The 25,366-nt window shown below is 36.5% G+C and overlaps 1 protein-coding gene across 2 annotated transcripts in view; it reads right to left on the reverse strand.

Annotated features, from left to right (window-relative positions):
* The window catches only part of LOC137391358 (sphingomyelin phosphodiesterase 4-like), a 40,911-nt gene that overhangs the window by 3,567 nt on the left and 11,978 nt on the right, over positions 1-25,366 (reverse strand). The window contains exons 2-16 of one of the 2 annotated variants that reach the window (XM_068077808.1): positions 20,824-20,973; positions 18,926-19,144; positions 17,598-17,700; positions 15,604-15,662; positions 14,376-14,491; positions 14,054-14,174; positions 12,783-12,860; positions 8,416-8,558; positions 6,133-6,354; positions 5,555-5,718; positions 4,549-4,727; positions 3,101-3,215; positions 1,773-1,894; positions 1,295-1,414; positions 453-584 (exon numbers count right to left, since the gene is read on the reverse strand). In XM_068077808.1, the coding sequence (XP_067933909.1) occupies positions 453-584; positions 1,295-1,414; positions 1,773-1,894; positions 3,101-3,215; positions 4,549-4,727; positions 5,555-5,718; positions 6,133-6,354; positions 8,416-8,558; positions 12,783-12,860; positions 14,054-14,174; positions 14,376-14,491; positions 15,604-15,662; positions 17,598-17,700; positions 18,926-19,144; positions 20,824-20,973 (2,043 nt within the window). Of the gene's footprint in view, positions 1-452; positions 585-1,294; positions 1,415-1,772; positions 1,895-3,100; positions 3,216-4,548; positions 4,728-5,554; positions 5,719-6,132; positions 6,355-8,415; positions 8,559-12,782; positions 12,861-14,053; positions 14,202-14,354; positions 14,492-15,603; positions 15,663-17,597; positions 17,701-18,925; positions 19,145-20,823; positions 20,974-25,366 lie in introns of both variants that reach the window. The other variant, XM_068077807.1, reaches the window with a different exon arrangement.

Consider the following 25,366-nt stretch of genomic DNA (forward strand, 5'->3'; position numbering starts at 1 on the left):
AATTCAGACCTGCCGTTTGAGTTTGTCATTTCCTGCGGGCCTAGCACCTCGACTAGCTGCAGTGCTACTGCATATGTGGGCCTCATCATGCTTCAACGAGTAGGAAATAAGCTTTCCTTTGTTTTGTTTAACTTAATAAATATTATAACCATATCTTCATTTTGGCTTAATGATATATTTCTACTAATTGATGAAATAAAATACACACACGTCGGCAAAGGTCTATCACGGAATAAGCAATGACCAGTAACTATTGATGTAAATCATAATTGGTTTCAATGACAGTACTAGCTACAAATGACACCCTCAATAATAACCTCAACTGACAATATCTGATTATTAATGATTTTACTTACCTTTTCTTCCAGAGCACAGAATTTACTTACCTCTTTGTTAAAAGCACAGCAGAACTTACTTACCTTTTTGTTCAAAGCACACGAGAGTTTACTTACCTTTTTGTTCAAAGCACATGAAAGCTTATATAATTGAATAACTCCGATGCTCGACTCAAATGACCTGATGGGTTGCAACTCTGGATCACAATGAGTTGGGATGTCAGTGAAACGCTTCAAACCATTTAGAACCTAAAGAAATCAATGATATCAATCATTCGTATAATATAAAACTAACATAGCGCAATTGCTAGCACGGATACTGCAGCATCTCCCTACTACCTGTCACAACTCGCTTCTGTATTCCTCTCCCTGTCACCTATTTTTAGTTGTCATCTGTCACTCACTACCTGTCACCACTAGCTTCTTGTCACCTCTTACGGTCACTTATTTTTCATTGCCAAATGCTCCTATCTGTCACAACTCAATCATCATTACCTCTGAGTAACCGCCAGATATTTTCAGTCCTCAACTGTCAGCATCCCTCTATCGCACATTCAGTTTCACCCTTATCAACTGTCAGACACAAATGGAAAACTGTCTGATCGCATAGCTAATGTAGTCACCAACCATGACCCTCGAAATGCTTGTCACATGCCAGACAAGTAGTAGCAAAAACAGATCTACGGTATGTATGAGGCAACCACAAATGGTTGGTAACCCTATACAAATAATGGCTAAGTGTAAACACATTATCCGCCAAATCTTAAAGAATGATGGTTACAGTAAATTGTAAAAAAATCGCTGCCCTTACATCTCTTAAAAATCGTCCAAAACAATCTATGTAAACTCTCTATATTTGAATCTGATGTGGAAGTAAACAACCAAATGCAATTGAGAGCGAGTGTCAGATTAGACCCGCCCTCATTCCATGCTCTAAATAATGCACTCATCATAGAGACCTGATAGCGCCCAAGAGCAGTCAACTCCAAAGAACCATCAGATTTGATCACATGATCTGGCAGTGTTCCAGAGCCATTGCTAGCACCGCTTCCATTAACATCTGCGCAATGTTCAGGTACCTAAATATTGAATTGACAGGTTATTCCGTGGCTAACATACCGTAAGTATACTTTTAGCGGTGAGGTTTCCATGTGATACTAAAAAGGAAATCGACAATTGGTTAGCGCTAGGTTTCAAAATTACAGCCAATTAAAAGGCTCGAGCTGTATCGCAATAACCATACTCCACGATTAGGCATGACACTTTAATAGCCAAATATAAATAGTCTGAATTATCCATAACAACAACAATAACAGCAAAATATGATTTTTTGCAAACAAGTTTGTTTCATATACAATTCTTCAATTACACTATGTATGTGAACTCTAATAACACAGAAGATTGCCCAATAATTGGCATCTACAAGATAATACAGACCTGTATTTTATATATAGCGGAGAGCTGGAAGATTGATTGGCCGAGCCACTGGTTTGTTGAAGTCAGGTCCTGACTTGGTTTGCCTGCCATAGCCTCATTGAAACTAACCATCTCGCCCAGACCTGTGCCAAAGAATCACACCGTGAACTCGCTAACGCAATACGCCGGATGCTAGCAGCCTCAAATATGATGAGAATCTACTGGAAACTACTAGTAATGGACCAAATATCCTGCTATTGTTACCGGTGTGTTTGCAATCTGACTTGCAGAGCTGAATAATATAACGATGAAACACAAGGCTTTAGAGATAAATCAGCATGTAGAAGCAACTCCAAAGCTTAAACGTTAAACTTGAAATGACTTTCACAATATTGAAGCGTAAAGTTTTAACATTCATGATCACTATCTAAAAGTGCATCAATAGTCAGGTGACTTGAGTCCTTCAATGAAAAATGAATCGAGTTCGTCTCATTCAAAGCATAACTTGACTACAGGCTCTTCCTTGAGATCAAATCCGACAGCATATAATAGCTAATCTGTCCATCATACCAGAAACTGACAGCATTTCCTTAAAATATAACCCTCCATCTTTCTAGTGCGCTATCCATAGAGTGAATTCCAAGTTGCTTATCATAGCAACAGCGCAACTGAGGCAAATAGCCTTAGAGTAATCAAAAGAACATATTTCCATCAAACGAACAAACCGCTCAAAGATTCTATGAAATACATACTATATGCAACTACAGTACATGATAAATACCTTCCCAGCTTAACATAAGGTCCGCAAATATTAGTACAGCGCAATGCGTAAATGCGTGAAACAGTCTTCACGTACATTTAACATTCACAATTCACTAGCGAGTATTGTTACATAATAAAGTCTGTATACTACTGAAACAACCATATGACAACAATGCTAAACATATAGCCCTAAATAACCACACCAGCTCTTGTGTGAAATAAGAGAAGACAACTTCATATATGATATAAGAGAATTGAAACACCAGTCGCCTTAGGTTTCAGTATGCTCCCCATAGTTGAAGCGTGTTCATACAAGGAATACAACTGGATTGAAGGTCTAAAAACAAAGTCTACACGTATGTTCCAACATTTGAGTAACTGGGACGGTGTAGATATATACATCTATGTACCACTCATTCTAAAGTTTTTACTGTCAACTAAAAAAACTTACCTTTAATGATGGTATCTTCGTATTGAACATGGCCTTAAGACAAGGCTCAAGTTTGGCTCAAATAGATACAATAAGCAAAAATCATCATCTACTTTAGCGCAAATAAAACATTGTAGAATATGTGATAGATTGCTACCTAGAAATGAGAGAAGACTATTCCTTTGATTTGATGTCTGAATGTGCTCCGTGACCTTTATACGACCCTGGATGATATGCTGGGAGTCAACAGCTTGTTGAACGAGACGCTGCACCTGTGAGGAAACAAGTGAAAAAAATGCAGAGCTACTAACAATTGCTAAACCAACTACTAGTAAAGAACTTTTGCCACTTGTACACACAGATACTACAGATAAGATTCTGGCAAAACTAAACAATTTTATCATTTTATATAAACGATGCCAAGTTTGCTCAATAACTGCAGAATTTATAACATAAATCTAAGTGTTTGTTGATTTGCCGTGTGTCAAGTTATAGCAATAAAATACACCTGAAAAACCGCTTAGCACTAGAATTGAACTCAGAGACCACAGGCGTGCATAGTGTTTTGAAGACGAGCGCACTAACCACTACACCACGCAGTCACTGTGCCATACTACGAAATTATTATGGATGTAATTATTACACCTGCCAATCTTCAACGGTGACTGGTTAAAATAAGCATGCTTCAGCTAGCATGCCGGAATTACTAAAAAAATATGTGCCTAAACTTCTCAAAATGCTATAAATACACATATATATAATATATTTAATTCAGTTTATGCTATATTATAGCATAAACTGAATTAAACATACAGCACACACAAAAACAACCAAACACCTTCATTTAAAAGCTAGAATGGTAAATGTTGTATACGTTGATTAAAAACAACATTTCTGTCATAAATCTTTTTAGATTACCAAGCAATGTCAGGCATTCAGCCAGTTCTTTTATATATACTAGTAACCTGGCAGTCTAGGGTGAAGAGTGTTAAAGCAGCTAGCAATGATATTTTAAAATAATTGTTAGATACTGTAAGCAATTTGTTCATATCACAGAAGTTGAAACGAGTTGAGAACCTGTAAGTTTCCTGTAAAAACGAGGACACAAACCATGAAAGATCTTGAAACTTTTAACTGACGTAAAACAAACATTTAGCAGGTAAAGTAAGAAGATGCAAAGATTTGGAAAGATCATTCGTTGAAATAAAATATGCAGGAATATGATGTAGATTTGCAATTACTCAGAATGCTCTTTTTTGCAACAAAAATAAATTACTAGTGACATTTAATGGCTTTTGAATAAAATTGAAAAATTTGTTATAATTCAAGAGATAATATGCAATAAAGTTGGAAGACTGTATCTTAATGTTCCTTTACAATAATCAATGTTCTTAAATATGAAAAGACTTGTCTCTGAATCTATCTGAAAACTGAAGGATGCAACATAAATAATTAAAATTGATAAATATGAACAATAAATATAAGACAAACTCAACCTCCAAAAGGAACTATCTGCTAAGTCAGTCGTTAAATGTTAAGCCATCTCTATGAATGATAACAACCGCAGCGTGCCTGCTGCAGAAAATGAGCAAACAGAATACCAACCTGCTGGGTCACCTCCTCACTAAACATTGATCTGTAATTGAAACTGGCTGACTCTAAACCTGAGATCTGTTTAGCTAGCTCAAGCTCAGCATTGCCCGTCACACCAGCTGTGACATCCGTGACACTGTAATCTTGGCGATTGTGGATAGCGTACATACCGGGCATGGCAGCCAAATCCACTAGAAAGAAACGCAAGGACTGATTGATATATACTGACAAGTGGTAGTTGTTTGATGTAACCTTTCAGTGAATTTTACTTTCAATAAAACATATCAGCTGCATGGTATCCAAACTAGGTATGATAGACACTCGATGCTGGCAATAACTCTAACCTGACAGCTACAAATAAATCAAACTACAGCTACCAATTCTTGGCATGTGACAGCTATCAACTCATGACATGCGACAGCTGCCAATTTACGGCATGCAACAGCTGCCCATTCATGACATGTGACAGCAACCAATAAAATACGCATGATAGCAACCTACTGATAACAAATAACACTTGGCAAATTTGGCATACTACAACCTTTGAATGACACATGACAGCTGCCAATGCATGACATATGGCAAACACCAATAAATAACAAATGACAACCACCAATAGATAACACATAACAGTTACCAATAAATAACACATGACAGCTGTCGATGAATGACACATGAAAGCTACCAGTGAATGACACCTGACAGCTACCGATGAATGACACATGACAGCTACCAATGAATAACACATGACAGCTACCAATAGAAAACACATGACAGCTACTAATGAAAAACACATAACAGCTACCAATAAATGACACATGACAGCCACAGGTAAGTGGTTCATTACAGGCATCAATGATGCAGACCAAACCAATGCACGACCTAGCATATGACAGAAATGCAACATTTGTAAAGAGTATTTAAAAACAACTGGAAAATAATTCAATTCTTTTTTCTAGAAATAAACCAAGACATAAGGAATACCAGCTAATCATTATTGAAAACAACAAAGACATACCTTCTCTGAGGATAGAAACGAGCTCTTCTTGAGAAAAGACACGGCACAGGCGAGACAAATGGTAGGCCATCTTGGAGGAAGTGAGATCGATTCTTAAAAATCTGGCAATAACCTCTTGGAAGAGGCAAGTGTAGAAGAGAGAATGGGCCCTTACAAACCCTCCCCTAAACATAACATATTGAGAGACGTGGTCAGTTAAAAGTATCAAGAACAAAAAACATTTTAACAACATTACCAGAAATATTTGTGAGGAAATATGTATCCTCACTAAACCCAGACAAGACCGATTAGGCCTGAATTGCAAAGTAGTAACTTAGAGCCAAGCAAACCCAGCTGTAGCCATAAGAGACTGAATGAATACATCTATACTGCATGAGATTCATTGACCAACTTGCAATTCTCAAATATTAACAATTGCATTCTATATCTAAATGTCGCGCATCAAACTATGACAAAATGAGCAAAGACTATATAAATATGAACTTGATAGAATAATATAGTTTTACTAGCAAAGCTAAAGTTGCCATAGCGATTGCGATTTAAAACAGGAAATACTCGTTGTGCACACATAACCTCACCAGTTTCTAACGAAATGTGCCTTATCAACGCTGGGCCCATCATCATCTTTCTCTACAGCACCAGGATGACTTTGGTTGACAGAACTGGCATATCGCCAAGGTCGAATGAAGGACAACCACGTTTCAAGGATAGGACGAAATGAGGTGTCCAATGGCCACCTTTCGATGGAATGCTTGAGAAAGCCATAAAGAGGTTTCTCTATATACCTGGCCAGCAAGCTTCTACAAACGATATTATGTATCAATAGCAGACACCACATAGCAGCATTTCAACAAACATTTGCAACAGTGACCATATTATCAAATCCTTTTCAATAATACAGCAACAAGACTAACTTTAACCCATATCATTGTGGTAAACCAACAAACAAGATGATGGAAACTAACTTTACAAACACCGATCAAAAATTAATGACAAGGGTGGCAAAGATTGTCTCACAATACATACAAAACACACTAGTAGATACATGTATAATAGAGATATGTGCGTCTATACGCCGATTTCTCTCTTAAGTGCAGTAAGAGAAAAAAAAAATTTTAAAAGCTGCGAGATTCTCGAGATTCAACTCAATTTTGAAAACTTGCATCGACTTAACGCTTTATGTTATATAACATATATATTATATATGTTATGTTATATGCCGCTTTCAGTAACGAAATTATTTCCGTTACTTGGAATTTATGTAACAGGTTTATGCTATAGGAGCATCAACTGTGCCCCTTAGGATTTCTAAACAATGCAGCACTGGTGAGAACTACTTCAAGCAGAAAACTAAACCATTGACTAACTACACATCGGCCACCTATGTGGAAGCATAAAAACTCAAACAATGTCATAAATGGAGTTGCCACCTCTCCAACCCATGGAAAGACAATTTTAAATAAATAGTAAAATATTATTATACAGACTATTAAGGCTAAAGTAAAATATTTAGAGCAGCAACTTATAACAAGTCATACACGTCATACAAATACAAAATCATAACAGGCAGCACACAATCCGCGCACAATCAACATGTGTTTCTGATTATAAGTTCTCAAAGCCCATGAGATAATAGTAACAACTAAATCACTTCACAGCTCATACAAGCTTAGTCACCCCCAGCTCATGCTTAAAGATGCATTTGCACAAAATGTTAGTAGATTTTACCAGAAAGGTATTTTTCTATCATTTGCGAGTGTTTATGATGTTTGGAGTGATCTTACTGCCGGGATGTTTCAAGATTAAAGCCAACAAAACTTCATTGCGATTTAAACACTCAGAAGAAAAATATGTGCCGAAATAACGTCACTAGTTGTTATCGTGTTACATGTCTTTATTCTGTCGGTCTCTTTGCATTTTCGCTTGATCTGAGCGTTTTAGCGACGATCAAATTTTAGATTTTAATCTGGAAACATTATGGCGATCAGATCACTCCAAACATCAAAAACAATTGCAAATGATAGAAAAATACTGATACTTTCTGATAAAATGTACTAATATTTTGTGTAAGATCATCTTTAACGGCTGGCACACTGTAGGAGTTGTCCTCCCAGAATTTATTCACAGACTACTGTGGCCTGATGGCATCACCGAGGCACAGCAGATACAGTAGGCTTAGAAGTATTACGGTTGTCAAACTTTCCTGATATTTCACTGTGTATCAGGTTTTACCACAATCCGTTGCACTTACATATATGAATGCTTGTCCAGAATAATATACTAAAGTTTGTTTCAGAAGTTTTGGATCAGTCATATTTTTTCCTCACACTGTACCGATGTGAACCAAAATGACACCTAGGCAACAATTTGAACCAGAATTATTTAGTCATAAATTTCCTATTAACACACGTTATTCATGAAGCAGGATTTGTCTCCTCTATTAACCTACTCGATAAAACGCAAATTCAGAGTTGGTTGAACATTATATCTGGATAGATACAGCAGAAGAGATGTGCTATACTTCAATGCAATATATGATAGCCTCGTGAGAAACTAGCAACACCATCATAAAGTTAACTGAATGTCTAAACATTCTACACAAAAAGCTTATATAATAGTAAAGAGGTTACCAAGAACTTGCAAAGATTAATAAACATAGCGGTGGAATGTCCACTTAAAACATGTTCCAACATACCTAAAACTAAAAATTTTTGACAGTATTTTTCAAATAATCATAACACTCAGAGTGACTGGGATAATTACTAGCGTTCTACTGAAACTACTACTACATGTGAGAAGCTAATGCCAACATTCTCCATTATGTGTCATTTTCAAAGATGTCAAATAATGATAAAAGGTACCTTTTGAGGGCTCCAAGAATAGTTGTTGGGTTCTGTTGGTTACTCGGGATGACATTGCCATCAGAGGAATGCACGAAGGCGTGAATATGTTTGATGAAGACCCGGACAAGCATTATAAGGTCATGACTAGGCAGGCTTTCATTCTAACAACACAAATTCCATCATCACTACATTGTAATATTCCTGTTACTAGCAGGGAATTACTCCCACATTTGTAAGATACACCAACAAGGAATATCATAGACAATGAAACTGAGTTATGGAGTTGTCTATACATACGGCAGCTTATATTTTTGAAGTTGCCTATGATTGACTTGCGACCCATCACCCAGACTACAACAGCTCATAATGCAGCTGTACAAGAAATGCTAACATACATCTAACCTTTCTTGGTAAAACTTTAACACTTTGAAGCCTGGCCATATCATAACTCGAGGAATTGCCTTCCCATCAAATCCTAGACCTGCGTAGTTTCACTTTGTATTTTTTTGAACTTCGGTTTAGGTAGGATTCCAACTTTAGTCCCTTTTGCATATTACGGTTCAAAGTATAATTTCAATTTTTCAAGTTGATTGGAATGTTAATTTTTGAAATATCACCGAAATACTGAGGGCATTTTTAACCGACCAAGCAATAAAAAATGGCTGCTGTTGGGCTGTCATTTTTTAATGACACACTGATTGAAATTCTTGGAAATGAAGAAATAAAATTACACAAAGCTAGAAAGCTTATTCTTCTCAGTAACAAAAGCTTTACAATAAAACTATCCGTCTTTGATTCATAACAAATATACGCAATCAGTCGGATTTCTTGTGCTGTAATCATTGTTTTATCTGTGACCTCTAAAACTTCACTTTTTGGATAGTTTAAAAAGATATTTACTATATTTGGTTTCCTATTTTTCATTAAGTTCTACAAACTTGGAACTTTGAAATGATATTTAATTAAAAAAAGAATTGCACTGTTATAAGTGCATTCGCCGACGTTCTAGGTTCACGAGGTTCTAGGATCAGGGAACCTGCTCATATTTACAGGATCAGGCTTGAAAGAGTTAAACTAAAAAGTCACAGCTGCATGTCTACAGAATCTACAGTATCCCCTTTATTGAGATACCCATTGTGCTAAACACATTCATAAAACGTATTGCTCAATAACTGAGGATTCTAAAGCAGTAGGAGAGAACGCAAGGTGACCAAGGAGGAGCGTGAACAGGAGGGAATGTCTGGGATTTTGTGAAGCATCAAAATTTACAGGAAACACTTGCTGAGGTTTGGCCAAAGGTACAGTTCAGTATCCTGTAAGCTTTAGAAATTCATGAAATGTAAGGTATGACAGACATGGTAACATAATTCCCAATTAACTAATAAACAAGCATGGTAACATAATTCTCAATTAACTAATAAACAAGCAAGGTAACGTAATTCCCAACTAACTAACAACAGTGCAATGTTTACTGTCGAGTTGAACTTGACTGATACGGCTTTAAATTATGGCCAGTAGTCGGCAAAGCAGAAAGGCAAGGAGTAATAAATAACAACCGAATCCAATAAAATAGACAACGTACAATGCTGACTTTCGGCGATAGCTGCTAACCATCTAACCATGTCATATAAAAACTCATTCTTCCAGAAATCACAAGAAGAATATTTAAAGTTGTGTTAAATTTGTTAATGACCACATGGTTTAGAGCCTTAGAACCTATCATCCTAAACAGTGGGGAGCGGGAGGATAGCAAATTCACTCATACCACACAAACTGGTGTCATAAACTTGTGGTTGGTTTTTAATAAGTTATGTTTCGGTAAACACTTCCTGACTTGTTATGACCCAGTAAAAGGGCATCACACGATAAAGGTTATCCAATTATCCAACACACTGTTGGAACATTTCATTTGCTTAGTAAAAATAACAAAAACTAAAGATTTATAAAACGCGTCTAATGTTTGAAACAAAGGAACAAAATGAATGGTACATATCAAAACAACCATGCAGACAATGCATAGCGGGTGACCATAGACATGCGGAATTGTGAAGGTATAGATCTACAGTTACAACAAAGTAAGGCAATGCAAAACAAACAATGATGCAACCAAAAGCACAGTTACTTACTGCACACAGAGCATCTATCAGTGAGATGCCCCTACCATCAGTCATATGCATTGAGTTCCCAGCATGGAACATAGCCTATATGTAACAACAGTAAAATTCATTCTTTTACTGTTATCCATCGCAAAGCTAATTGATCTCTAACCTGGTGACTCTACCTAGCTACATGTAAATGCTTTGTATCTTATTGCCATGTCACACAAGATGTTTGTCTTGCTACAGATGAGTTTAATATCCATTTCAATACTTGTTATTAACAAATTCAGTCTAATGAAACTGACGGCGGAGTCAAGCAATGATTGGAATAAATGGTCATTATTGCAATGTACAACATACAGTTAAAAAGAGAATCTCACCAGAGAATGAATTTGTATAAAGAAAATTTGTCAATCTATAATCCAGTATATTAATCTCAAAATTTGTAGTCGTGTGTCATTGTCGGTCCAGCTATAGCGATTACAAACTAGCAATGAAAAATCCACACCGCAGAAGATTTGATCTCAGAATCTCCCATTCACGAGGCGACGAGCTAACCCATGAAGCTACACGGGATGCATGAATTCATTGGGCAATATGAGTCATTATCCGAGTTAAAATATGCATAGCTGCTCTGCGCTACAGTGCAACGTCACTAAAGCTTGCTCTCACGGCTCTTATTAGTAAGTATTGCAATACGGATACTACCTCACTCAAATTAGCCAATGGCAACTACATTACCTGCTACTGTTTATAAGCTGCTTTTTAATACTCGCGCAACACCAAGCATTCCGCTAGTCTTTACTATAATAAAAACCATGTTCGTTTGCCCGTGCGTCCGTCCAAAGCAGGTCAGAGGTTGGAGAAAAAAGACATCATCATAAGGGATTTGAACTTGCAATTTTCAGGATGATAGACACTTTAGCAACTGCGTCAACTAGTAAGACCACCTTATGTTATTGGAGAATAATTATACGTATAGTTATTACACCTGGCCATCTCTCACGGCGCACAGAACTGCCAGGAAACTAGTACATTCAACTAACTCATTGCAAACCGCAGGCAGCGTGGTGCCACTCAGTAGAGCATTTGGTATGGCCAAGAGCTGTGTGGTGAGGCTTTAGTAAGCTTCATACAAACTGTCTGATTAGTGAGTAGTTAATTAATCAGCCTATTATGTCTTTGCTCAATCGAAAGGAAACAAATATCTGCCTGCGTTGAGCCAATAAAAACATGCTTACAGCACAGGCTGGGCTGAGTTTATATTTAAAATTTTTTTGTTTTATCAGAATTTCTTCTTCGCAATGACAAGCCGTGCCAGACCCATTACAGCTACCGAGACTTCACAAATTGTAGATCAACCGACTTCTCATGATTATCTATTGGATAATAGTACTAGTGACAGTGAGTATTTTCTTTTTAACCATAATAATAATAATAATAAAGCCATAAGCTATAGTAATAACAATAACGTTTCTGACTTGAAGCACATTCAAGTTGCTACTCATGGAAGGAGTCGAAGAAACGTCCGAGCTCATTCTGCAACGCAATTATAGACTTCCTTTATAGCATCCGCTGATGTATAATTTGATGCTGATTAATTTGGTATCCAAATTTTCTTCATAAACCTTCTGATTCAAAAGTAATGGCGACTCATAAGTGCAAAGGTCAAATACTAAGTTTCACTGAACTATTAATTGGGTAGCAACCTAGTTAAACAAGGCTTCAAGAACAATACTGTTCAATATTCCTACTCATAAAATCGTGACTGGTGATCACTATGTTTCTACGACTCGCATCATGTGGATTTGGAGTTGTGTTACCGTGCGGATTATGTCATTCTAAGGACATTTGCATGATGCAGATTGACTTAGGCGTCTTGTTGAAAAAAGGTAAGGAATTGTACGCTATAAGTTAATAATTAGCGATGCTTGTGTTAGCGACGCCAACACATGAAACTCAATGGAGAGGGGACGACAGAAGTATTGAAAATGTTTAAAATTGAATAGCTGGCGCGGTATTTTAATGCGCACCATTCGCAAGTGCTGTTTCCATTATTCACAAGCATGATGGATTCGTTAAAGTTTTGCGAATCGCAAAACTTGCTTAGCTTGTGGATTTATGCCGTTTCCATGATGCGGTTAACTTGCGGATTGGCTCAAATTTGCGCGCCGTGAAAACATAGTGTATACAGTCTCGTGAAACTTGCAGCGCATAAAGTAATGCTGCTGCAAAGATGCTGCTGCTGCCATAGGATACCAAACACAAATAAAATATAGAGCTTACACTAGAGTTGGAGAAGCTCATTTTGAGCTGTAATGGGACATCAATACTGTACTGTGCGAGCCACATTTCAGCCAAAACCTACAAAAATCAAAAATAAGCATGCAGCAAACCCTAGCCACTTAGCAACATGCTACATTTTCTAATAAACAAGAACTTACACACTAAAAGGGAATTTTAGAAGCCTGTTAGGAAAAACTTTTGAACACCCATCATAGAATAGTGACGATGATTATATATATTATATACATAATATAATATATGATTATATATATGATATATATATATATAATAAGTATCAGTAGTTAGCAATCCTACCTTTATATTCAAAAGTATGTCTTATTTATGACTAAAAGTAAATAAGATAAAGTAAAATTCAAAGCTGTAATAGAATTCTACACTAATAGCAATAAGCGGAGTAATTGTTTAGACAAAAACTTAACTGGAAAGTCAAATTTTCTACACTGAAAATCTGTTATCCACTATCATTGCCAAGTGTCTTTGTTTGAAATACAAAGACACCGGAAGACAGTGAAAATTTTGCAATTTTGCAAAAAAAATCGACTTTCCAAATAAGTTTTAGTCTATATTATATAACTAATATATATAATAAAAACTATAAATAATATATACTATATATCATACATTATATAACATATTACTCACTAGCTAAATAAGTCATTTAATTATGTATTTTATTTATCTAATTGTACATAACTTCATTTTATTCATTGAGCATTTTTCTTAATGATAGAGAAATAACCTTATATAGCGCATACCATCTAATACATAATATATTATATATCAACTGAATAAAAAAAACATTTATTTAACTACATATATATATCGTTCTGCTTTAGTCAATGAGCATGCTACTTAGTGATAGAGATGTAAGTTCATATTTGTACTCCATGATATATGTATAGAATATGGCTGCTGATTCTATAAGCTGCAGCTATGACTCTTATACTAACGATCTTTAACAGCTTGAAAACTTTCAGTTTATTTCTATTAGCTGATGTAACAACAAATCGGTGCAAAATGCTAAAAAATAAAATTGCAGTAGGGACTGTCTAGTCAACAACCACCTTAACTTCACCACTGAATCAGGGTGGGAAAATGTGTGAAGAAGAATAAACAAACCAACCCAGCTAAAAAACTACACATGCCAGTTAGTTCGCAAATGCAAAGACAAGACAACTCCTACGGTAGGAACTATTGACACATGGCCTTACACCGGCAAAACATTCTAGTTAATAAATGCAAAGTACTACCTGCACAACTCGCTCAGATCTCCACATGACATCCGTGTCAATGCTTGTATCAGAGCCTGATTGCACACTAATAGACCTTGAGAATTGAGAGGTTTGCTTCAGAAGGCCCATTCCCTGCCGTCTTGGAGTCTGTGATACAGAGGGTATCCTGCGAGATCAAACACGCTTTAAACATCTCTGACGTGGCAAACATTACAAAGCATTTGAGGACCTAAAAGCCAAGTTATGTCTATTGAACTGCATAGATTATCAGCCCGAGGTAACTCTATGACCCAATATTTAAACCATAACAGCGACTAACCTGGTAGAAGCCAGTGAAGACTGCTTAGGAAGAGGTAGTGAGGCTGGCATCCCACTCATGGGTAAGAAGTAGAGGAGATAATCATTGAGTAGCGAGGGATAGAGCCAATCAGAGGGCTCTAAATACAACTCCTGAGACTGTTGGAATACAAAATAGAGCCAATGAGATAATCATAGAGCAGTTCACTGGACCAGCACGACTTCTCTGGACCATTCATTGTTACATGTAGATAAAACTTGCAGAAGTTGACTTTAGATGTCATTTACCTTTGTTAGTTATTGTAAGCAATAGTACTATCACTAGTTATAGTTAAAATATGCACACTTCAAGCGCTTACACGTTATGTGCTAGCACATGACAGCCCTGCAAGTGTGCGTATTTCAATCGATGTAATGAATATGACCACAATTGTTCCTTAGTATAGCTGTGTAGCCGCTTGGCCTAGAGGATAGAACGTCTGTCTGCAGAGCTGGAGGATCTGAGATAAAATACCAGTGCAAAGCGGAGTTTCTGTTGCTAGAACGTAATCGCTATAACTGGATACACAAATGAAATGTCTGTACATTAGTAAAATGTTCGCTCTATGAATTTTACTAGTCACTCTATGTACTTATTACTGCTCAGTTACACGGCATAAGATATCATTATAGGCTACAGCCCGGTCAAGAATATTATTAACTGTAAAAGCAGAAAAAGAACTTGTTGAAAATATATCTGCATTCATCTGAAAGGGTAAACATAGAATACCACAATCCTAGCCTTGTGAGGTCAAGACTTTCCTAACAAGATTCCAAGCTATTACTTTTTATAAATGCGCCTGCCGAGTTAGAATGGAGCATCAGGCCACAATAAAATAACCTTTCGGAAAAATGGCTGCAATAGATTAGTCAGTGAGGAAAATAGTAAGGCATTTCTTCATAAGCCAAGCACTGAAAAATGCCTAATATTTGCAATAAAGCAGTGTCTAATTTAGAGGATACTTATGAAAATACACACAATGAAAACACGCTCGCTGTCAGGTAGTTACAAACATAAAAAATAGGAGAAAATAATCACCTAGGCATTTCCTAAAATGAAAAACCACATAAAAATTGGAAATAATGAGCAATGAGACAAAACGAATTGGAGTGAGTTGGATAGAGGATGAGGAAAAGAATGGACGACCGAAAGGACACAAACCAATAAACTAATGAAAGTTGGTGTTTAGAGAGGACAGGATAATATCACTAGTATAAATGATCAGACATACCTTTGTGCTGGAAGAGACCATCTTATGAGCAAAGACAAAGAAGAAGTATTCAAACGCATCTAAAAGCATAAGAAAACAAATCAGATATTTGGTACCACGGGTGAAAGCAACAGATCGATCTGGTTGAATCGGAGTTGATTCCAGAGGTCAGTGATCGGAGTAGCCTCTAATAACAAAGGCTCAGACATGATAACCTCCAGTTCTAACTTCACCTTTGAATTTAATAATCTAATTGCGTTGAGCATATCAGCCCATGATATGAACATGATAACTTCGCTGCCGCAACAGTTTTGTTGCGACAGCGTAATAAAAACAAAAGCACAGCTTCACGATTGGAGGTCCCCATGACTGAGCTGCCTGTATCAACACTTAGTTCAGCTTGATGAGCATGTGGTACTCAATGGAAAAGTATTTCAGTTGTTTGGTCTTCAGGAGTTGCATTTTCTTGAACAATAGAATTTGTTACAAATAAACCAAATCTATGTAAGAAAGTAGGTTTAGTGTAACTGCGACGGAGTTTGAACTACATGACAGACTTATTGTAATGCTCTCTCTATATTTATCATCGTAAAATAATATATTAACGCATTGTTTAGCATTATTAAATAAACAAAACTAATCCCTCACTCCATGTGAAAAATAATAATCCATCATTGACCTTCGACAAATGTTCGTGTTTGATTTCAAGTTAGAGTGCATGTTTGTCATATTGTTTTGTTTGATTGAAACATACAACAACAAAAAAAGAAATGAACTAAACTATGAAAATCTATATCAATGAAGCCCACATTGTCATTATGTGCATGTCTGTCAGTCCGTGCAAAATGCTATGTGTTTCCATAGTTTTTGGTTTTGGGCGATTTCATGTACACATCAAGCGCACATGCTCCTTGCGTTCCGCCGGATTGCTAAACCATCAGGTTTCGGAACTCCATCTGGTTCCTGAGAACCAGTTTCTTAAATAGCCACTTGCAGGCTAGTTGAAAATGGAAAAATGCTGAGCATCACCCAGCTTATTGCTAGTCTTGTAATAAGCCCGAAGGCAGTTCAGTGGTAATTAGTGTCGGTATACCAAGCTGAACGTCCGGAGTTCGAATCCTATACAAAAAAATCTTTTATAACACTCTTAATTACTGCCTATATCATTTCTCAAGTGCAACAACTTTACACAAGATTACATGATTGGAGTTTTGATGTTTTCTCGATTTGAATGTGAGTCTCTGTCAGTCCAGTTATAACGATTAAATTGTAGTAATGAGAAATCCGCTTCACATAGGATTTGATCTCAGAACCTCCAAGTCTGAAGACCAGCGATGACAACCACTACTCTACAGTTGTTCAGCTGAGTGTAGGGATAAATGATCATGATGAGATTCATTACATTGGTTAAAATATTCATGCCTAAAAGTGCTTGGGGTTATTAACTAGCAATGATCGTTACGCTTAACATAACGATTATTATGCTGGTTTCAAACACGGCCATTGTTTTAGTACAGATTTGGACTACTAACTTACCAGGTAAGTTATTCAAATTCTTTGGGTAATTATTTTATTACCCGCACAATGCCAGGCATTCGGCTGGTAAATTTATGTAAGTGATCGACTGCCTTCCAGCTTTGCAGAAAGCAGTCGATCATCGTTTTTATTATTAATATATTAATAAATTATAGATATATTAATAAATTCGACTTTGCCATTGTGTTTGTCTGCTAGTCTGCATAAACACTATGTGTTTCCACATTTTTTTGGCTGAATTAGTCCAGACTTCACATCTACATGTATATGTTCCGACCGTGACTTCCGCCAGGTCACCAAAATATTTGGTTTTAAAACTCCATGTTTTGTGAGATCAAGCCTTTTAAATGCGCACTTGTGGGCTATTCTATTAAAAATGAAAGGAATCCCAGCCACCACCGAGCATTCATCTAGTATGATATATGATACACAGTGGCGGCTCACTCGGAATGCTGTTAATGATAAAAAGGCAGTCATACCAAGGATAAGCATAGGCTGAGCTTGAGAGACGCTGAGTGTAAGCTTATTTCCATAGAGCTCGGCAATGGGCAGCCCTTCCTCTATTTTCCTCCTGGTAGGTTCCTACGATTATGAAAACCATACAAAACTTAAAAATACAAAATAGTGGAAAAGTGAACGAAATAAAACTAAAATCAACACAATTGAAAACTAGAAACGCTCAAAGAGAATCACATAGGAATGAAGACCATATATCGTTGGAGTGAATATATAAAAAAATATATTATTTTGCACATTCTACAACTTTTTATTGACATTGGTAATCACCAACAAAATTATGTTTCCATTACTTGCCAAAAAGAAAACATGAACCGACAGAAATCAAGAAATATTGCGAGAGTAGAACAGAATCACCATTTACTAACACAAACAATTATTAAAGCAGTACCTTAGCTAAAAAGTACTTATGTAAAAATGGATATGCTCTTCTACTGTCTATAAAAATATGGTTATACAGCAGTGTGAGGTTTTCCCACACTTTGGCTGACCTGTGACAAGGTAGTAATACTCGAGATGCTGCTATATCAATCTTTATATCAGTTAGCTCTATTGAATAGACCTAGATATCGACCTGCATATGATGTTTTTGCATACAAGTTTGCATGAAAGTTGCATACATATAAGTTTGCGTACAGTGTTAGCGTAATGACAACTGGGTGCACCAGTGCTGAAGGGTTACGCTGGGCCGGCACGCAGATAATGTCTCCATAGGGCGCTATAGTAGAGCGATGGTTGTATGACACCTCATGTCAAGGTTGTATTTTTAAGAGGTCAAGGACAAAACAAACAATGATCCGATGAAAAAAACTGGGGCTTCTTATGATGCTATTTGTTAAGCACAAGGCACAAGTGTGCTGCCGTTGGTCGCTAAGGCAATTTTCATCACACAAAGATGGCGCATCATATGAGTGTTTCCCATCCAAACAGCGACACTGAACCACGACAGAATGAGAGTGACACGGGTGTTTCCATGATGGCACTGCAGCTCGATATGGGAGTGTGTCACTACACTATCGCTGTATGAAAACTGACTAATCAACAGCGATAAAGACCAATGATGAACTGATGAAAAATTTCTAGAACAAAAACAAACATGATTGGGAATTATTTAAAAAATTGCCTCGAACCAAAACTCGGTAGATGATGTAAACTGTGCAGTTGCTATGTGAACCAAACGGGGAAAGACTCATATGTCAAATAACGATGGTCATAATTCTAGCATAAAATGAAAGATACAAAGAGATTAACTACGATATTAAAAGGAACAAAGAGATGGAAGGATACGTACTGGGATGCAGCTATAGGGAAACTCAAAAGAGATTTCCTCAGCGAGTAACTTGTGAATGAGTTGAGTAAAGATTGGTCCACTGGGATGTAAGAATGCCTGCAGAGCACTGCTGTCTCTTCGAGACCGCCCGATATGGGTGGTCTCTATTTGCCACCCGGGAAGGTATGAGCCAAAACCAAAGATCTTCTGAAGGACGGTCGGGTAGAGATGCTGAAGTTCCTGTAAATTGGATTGTAGATTAAGCAACACACCAATTTACATCTTCAAGAAATGCATACAAATTCCTGACAGTATAGTGAAGAGTGATTCACCATGAATACACTTTCATATCGTATGGAGTTTCGAATGTTGCTAATTGGAGATTGCTTGTTCTCAAAATGCGCAAGGATAGAAAGCTATATATTTATAGGAACTTGAAGTTTTTAAAGACCTTGATGTTCTAAACTAAATGGTATAATTAATTCAGGAGTGAAATTAGTACAATTGATTAAGTCTTTGCGATCACTTAACTCAGGGCCTATTAACGGTGATAGTGATTCACTAAATGAATAGATTCACAGTGAGTCAAACTATCACTTCTTTTACTTTCATATCCTTCCATAATCTGTGTATTTTTACAGCAATGCACCAAATCTCACTATAATGATTAATAGTTTTTAATAACCATTTTGAATAAATATTATACAACATACAAATATTCGAGAAACTTTAAGAATGATATCATAAAACTGCAGCTAATTTTAAAAAGATGGAGCACTGTGTAGAAGTTTCAGAAACACAATCTGAAAATTAGACTTACGAGTCCAAGAAAAAACTGATGATCAGCAGTTTGATCAGAAGTAGGCTCGCGCTGAATTAACCAATCAGGGTCTCTTGCTGATTCATCAAGGAACCTACTGAGTTTATCGACTGCAGCTGTTTTTTTATAAAGAGAAAAATCAGGTAAAGATGGTGATCGTTTAAGAAGACGATAAAAATAGTGTCACATGCTCCGCTCTCTGTTAACTCGGCTATTTTCATAATAAATTTCATCATTAATTATTTGTGGTTAATGTAGAGTTGATAGCTAAAATTATTTTGTGAAATTGGAAAAAAAAAAAAAAATACAATATAGCAAAGTAGTTATTTGCTTATATTAGTTATTTGCTATATTGTATTATTGACAGTATTATTGATAGATTGGATAGGATGAATGTGGGTAGACTGAATATAGCGAGTTGATAGTTTTAAGTTCAATATAATTGGTGTTCAATACTTTTAAAGTCCAATTTGACATACATGTATATTGAATGCTTCTATATGATGGGGACATATTCCAGCGTGCCACCTACATAGATTGTTCACAAAATGAACAAACAGCTTAAGTTGGCAATAAGTTGGATAATCGTAAAAGTGGCTTGAAAACAATAAAATATTTTTCGACTTAACACTCAGTTAGAACAAACAAAAACTGATTACAGAAACCATCTTTGTATAAAATTAGGACCTGTAGGACCATTAAATCTATGTTAAAATATCCCAATCTGTCATTGTCTGTGTGTCTATTCACATAAACGCTATACGTTTACACATCTTTTTGGCCGATTTTATCCAAACTTCACTCGCATATACTCCGCGCCTTCTGTCAGGTGGCTAAAAATATTTGGTTTCCAAACTCCATCTCGTTCCCAAGAACCAGCCACTTAAACATCCACCTGCTGACTATCTGATTAAACATGAAAGAGGTCTCGGGCATTGCTAACAAAGGATAAATACATGGCTAGTCAAAAATGAAAAATAAACACAAGAACTAGCAGCAGTATCACGAATCGAATCGGCTAAAATTAATCTGACACATCGCTGAGATTGATTACAATCCTGTACCAGAAGCAGGCTAACTAGCAGAATAGAACCATCACCTTTATGTTGACACTTTCAGATAGAGCAGCTGTCATAGCCTGGCATTTGTCATAAATTGTTGGCTTGAGCAGAGCCTGACCAATGGCTCCGGGAATGCCAGAGCTTACAGATGATGTCGAGACTGGCATGCTTTCCGTAGAAGCTGCAACCTTGAATATTTAAAAATAAACATAAATTGCAACACAAACTTAAAGATACGACGAGAATAACTACAATAATAAAGGATAAAGAGTTGAAAGTCATTTATTAAGGCATTAAGTTACTTATTACTATAAGAGGTTCACATCGACTTGGGGTCAATCATAAATATAGTAAACCCTTACTATATTTTTGGGGCTTACTATATCTATGGGGTCAATACTCAAAATCATCCCTATACTGATACTTCCAATACTCTCACTTACCCTTTCAATATCCAGTACTCCTATCTGACAATATCTAACAATCTGCATTAATATGCAATACACTATCTGACAATATCAAATACATGTACACAATAGCAATATCTAATACTCAAACCAATATCCAATACTATATAAGACAGCATACAATACTCAATATCCGTACCCAATACTCTTATTTGATCAGGCCTGTATTCCCTGGTCGCAAGTTGGGGCGGCTGCAAATGTTAGGCGACCAATTTATAAACACCTGGAGCACCCCGAAGCTCTGGACCTTCAAGCATCAACAACCCAAAGTATGCATAAATGCAATCAATTGTAAGCATCAAAATCTACATAAATATGTTGTTTATGGTTCATGGTAGGCAAAACCTTTTCTTTATTCAACAAACGATATAAAACTCAGGACATTACAAATTTCTGTAAGGGACATTGACAGAACAAGTGCTATTACTTCTTTATTGCAATAGCTCTTGTTGTGTCAATCTGTCCATGGCAGAAATCTTTCTCAACTGATTCTCTATCTATTTCAACATTTTTATATATGTATAATATTAGAAGATTATTTAGATGAGCCTGCCCTATAGCGCCCCTCATCTATGTTCTGGTTCAATTATGTTATGATAAGAAAAATGCAAGTTCGGGGGTCTTCTTCACACCCCCACTATAAGCAATGAAGTTCAGTTTTCAAGTCTTAACAAAGACTCACAAGATCACTCATTTGGTGAGACCACCACGGAGACAATATAAAACGGTAGATGCTAGTAAATTAGTTGTTGGAAATTCCAAGTGAATGAGCTTAGCTGCAATTCTTAGCACTTAGCCGCTGAATGTCACTAAAAAGTTGAGGCGGCTTAGCCGCCCAGCCGCCCCAGGGTATACGGGCCTGTATCTGATAATGTAATACGTGTATACTGAGCCAGACCATATCCTATACTGAACCAGACAATATCAAATACCACTGTCTATCACTGAGCCTTTTCTATATTATAATATTCAATATAAATACTCGCAACACAAAATTCCAATAGAATCTCTAGTATTCATTAATATTGTATTGGGTATTGGATGTCAAATACTAATGGTCAATAGTGTTGGCCATAAGTCTGGTTTATATTGTCCCCTAATGGCTAAATTACCACAATAAATTGTAAGAACATTAAGCCTGGTTCCCTTATCGAATGCGAAACCCCGGCGGTAATCTCACGCAGAAAGACACTTGCGACGCTAGGTGGCTTCTGTTCACATAAAGCTGCATCGCTAATAATTGCATAAAAATGTTTGATTGTCATGCCATTTCGAAAATGCTGACTTTCACTTGTACAGTGTATTTCGGGAAGGTTTTGTCTGCGGCTTTTCGCAAAAGTTGAACAGCACTCAACACTTGCCTTGACCGCCAGCACTCGGCGTGTAGGTTCACATTTCACCGCTAATAGCCCTGCGGTGCTGTTGCCGGTATGGGAACCAGGCTTTAATCAGACTGACAAAGTAACTTATTAAAGTCTTTAGATAATAATAATGCAACCTAACATTTCTGAGGTACCGAGCACAGAACTTTCACAGCCAGCCCGGAGTTTAATAACTCGTGGTTGACCAAAACAGCAAACTGCTTGAGCGAATACAACAAAGAAATACTTTCACCTCATACACTACCGAGCACGTTTAGACCAATGAGACCATTTAGCAGAGATGTCAAACTCAATTGTACAAGGAGCCAAAAACCAAAACACACTTTAGGTCATGAGCTGAACAGGATAAACATTTATTTTAACACACTAAAACTAAATGTCTTTGGAACCTAAATACAAATAAAAACAGACCGAAATATTATTCTGAAACAAACTTAAACCTTAAATTGCTTGTATTTAATCGTTTGCTTTTCATAAAAAATATCTTGTTAAAAATAAAATTCAAATTCCTTTGTTCCTATGTCAATGCATATAAAAAGTTTAACTCGCTGTAAAACCTCCAATTGAACGCCAACTCTATTTGAACACCACCTCCAATTCACGGCCGCCCTGAGGGAAACGTGGAAAAATAGACCGCCACTTTCCGATTGAAAGCCACTTCCATTTGACCGCCACTTTGATATTATTTGATCTTTACGAGCCCTTAATATTAACTGATCAGTAGAAAAGCGTCCACGAAATGGTATTAATAATGAATTGTTTATATCAACAACAATTAATTCTCTCGTTGTCCAATTCAAAAGCTTTTGGTTTTTTTTATTAAAACTTTGAAAGTAACACCATAGAAATAATCAATAACGGTTTCAGGCTAGTAGTAGGTTTCTGTTTAACGAGATGTTTCTACATCGAAGTAGCCTACATATAAAAATGGCTTAAATACACGATAGTAGATGAGCTTTCAAAGCAACGCTATAGAAATAGTTAGTGTCTCAGGCTAACAAGGATTCCTTGTTTAACGCGGTCCTGATACTTCGAAGTACATGCATATAAAAAAACATTTACTCATGTACATATAAAAAACGGTTCAAGTTTACGATTATATTTGGAATTTTGAAATCAACGCCATAAAAATAACTACCATCTCAGGCTAATAGTAGTTCTTTGTTTAATGTGGTCCTAATACTTCGAAGGACACGCGTACAAAAACCGGTTTGTAAGTTTTGGACCAAAGGTTATGTTTACTAAGCAAACTTTTACGGATAGTATTAGTGCTAAATTCATCACGTGAAAGTTTTGCTCCGCTAAAAATTTGTTCGGATGCTAATATTAGCTAGTTCAGCAGTGCAGAAGAAGATTTGAAGCCAGAAGATATTGTGGAAGGTATTGGACAACCAGAATATGTTCGTTTCATTTAAAGCAACAATCAGAATGCAGCTATCTGAGCAAATGATGGAAATAGTTTCGTCTTGAAAACGTTAATTTTTGTTTTTGCATGTAATATAAGTAGGATTTGTTTGTCACTTGTTCATAAATATATATAGATTTGTATCATTTGATAGATCATTATTGTATAATTTATAAATATGCAGATTTACAACATGTTATTTAATAGCATCCTTCCGGCTATCTTACCCCGGCTTACATCGAATTGATGCTCATATCTCCACTTTGATTGCACATAAAAGCTAGTTTTTGCTGCTAACTGTAGCAAAGCATTAAAGAGTGCAATGAGCTTCTATTCACCAATATTAAATATAGAATTAAATTTTAATCATTCAATTTTCTTTGATCTTATGACTCTGATCTGATTATATGCTCTGACCGAAGCAAGATACCTTGCATCTTTTTTGGTAACAAATTCGTTTACATTTAGTGCAAAGTCCTGTGTTGTGGAGGTTTTCAGGATGGACAGCAGGTGCTCATCAGGCTGACCGCTATCTTCGTAATATCTTGTAATAGTTAGATTTAATTGATGCGAGTAGTACGCAGCAATGCAGCTGAAGTGTTACATTATGGGATATGCAGTTTTGTGCAGTATCATGTTATCAGTGCTTCATATCGATGGGCCATGAATAACGATAATGTAAAATGATCTAGCAGGCCAGATATAATTACAAGGCGAGCAGATGTGGCCGACGGGCCGTGAGTTTGACACATGCGATTTAGACCAATAAAGATGGTAGTTTTTAAAATCAAGCTCCAATTTTTATGAAGTCATGAACCTGAATCGCTATGAGCTAATCTTTGTTTTTCTAGAAAGTGAGAGCGAAAACATACCAACCTTGGCATACGACAAAAGCCAACTTAAATTTTCAGAATCAGATATCTTTGGTAGATCCAATACAGCAGTTAATATCTTTTTATATATTGTTAGACATAATCTAAATTCAGAAAAATGTGCGAAGAGCACGACACAATGGAAACGAGCATCAATATGCTTTGAACTGTTTCTAACATCGACATGAGGTTTTGCTGGCGTAAGTGTCTTTGCTCACCTTACTGCCATAAGATGCTCATTAAAGTGTTCAAAGTTTTGTTTCCCACCATTGGCTAGGTGGGAATGCTGCAGACCTCATGGCAAAGCCTGGCCTTGATTTATAAATCAGTAGATTCTAAGGCATTGTAGAACAAAAAAGCCTTCATTCCTTATGCAATTTCCAAGTCATTTTTATGCTGAGTCTGCTTTATGGGGTTTGATTTGTACTCGGAACCAGTTTAGATATTTGGACTAA

This window comes from Watersipora subatra, chromosome 3, assembly GCF_963576615.1.
Source record: "Watersipora subatra chromosome 3, tzWatSuba1.1, whole genome shotgun sequence".
In the NCBI taxonomy this organism is placed as follows: domain Eukaryota; kingdom Metazoa; phylum Bryozoa; class Gymnolaemata; order Cheilostomatida; family Watersiporidae; genus Watersipora; species Watersipora subatra.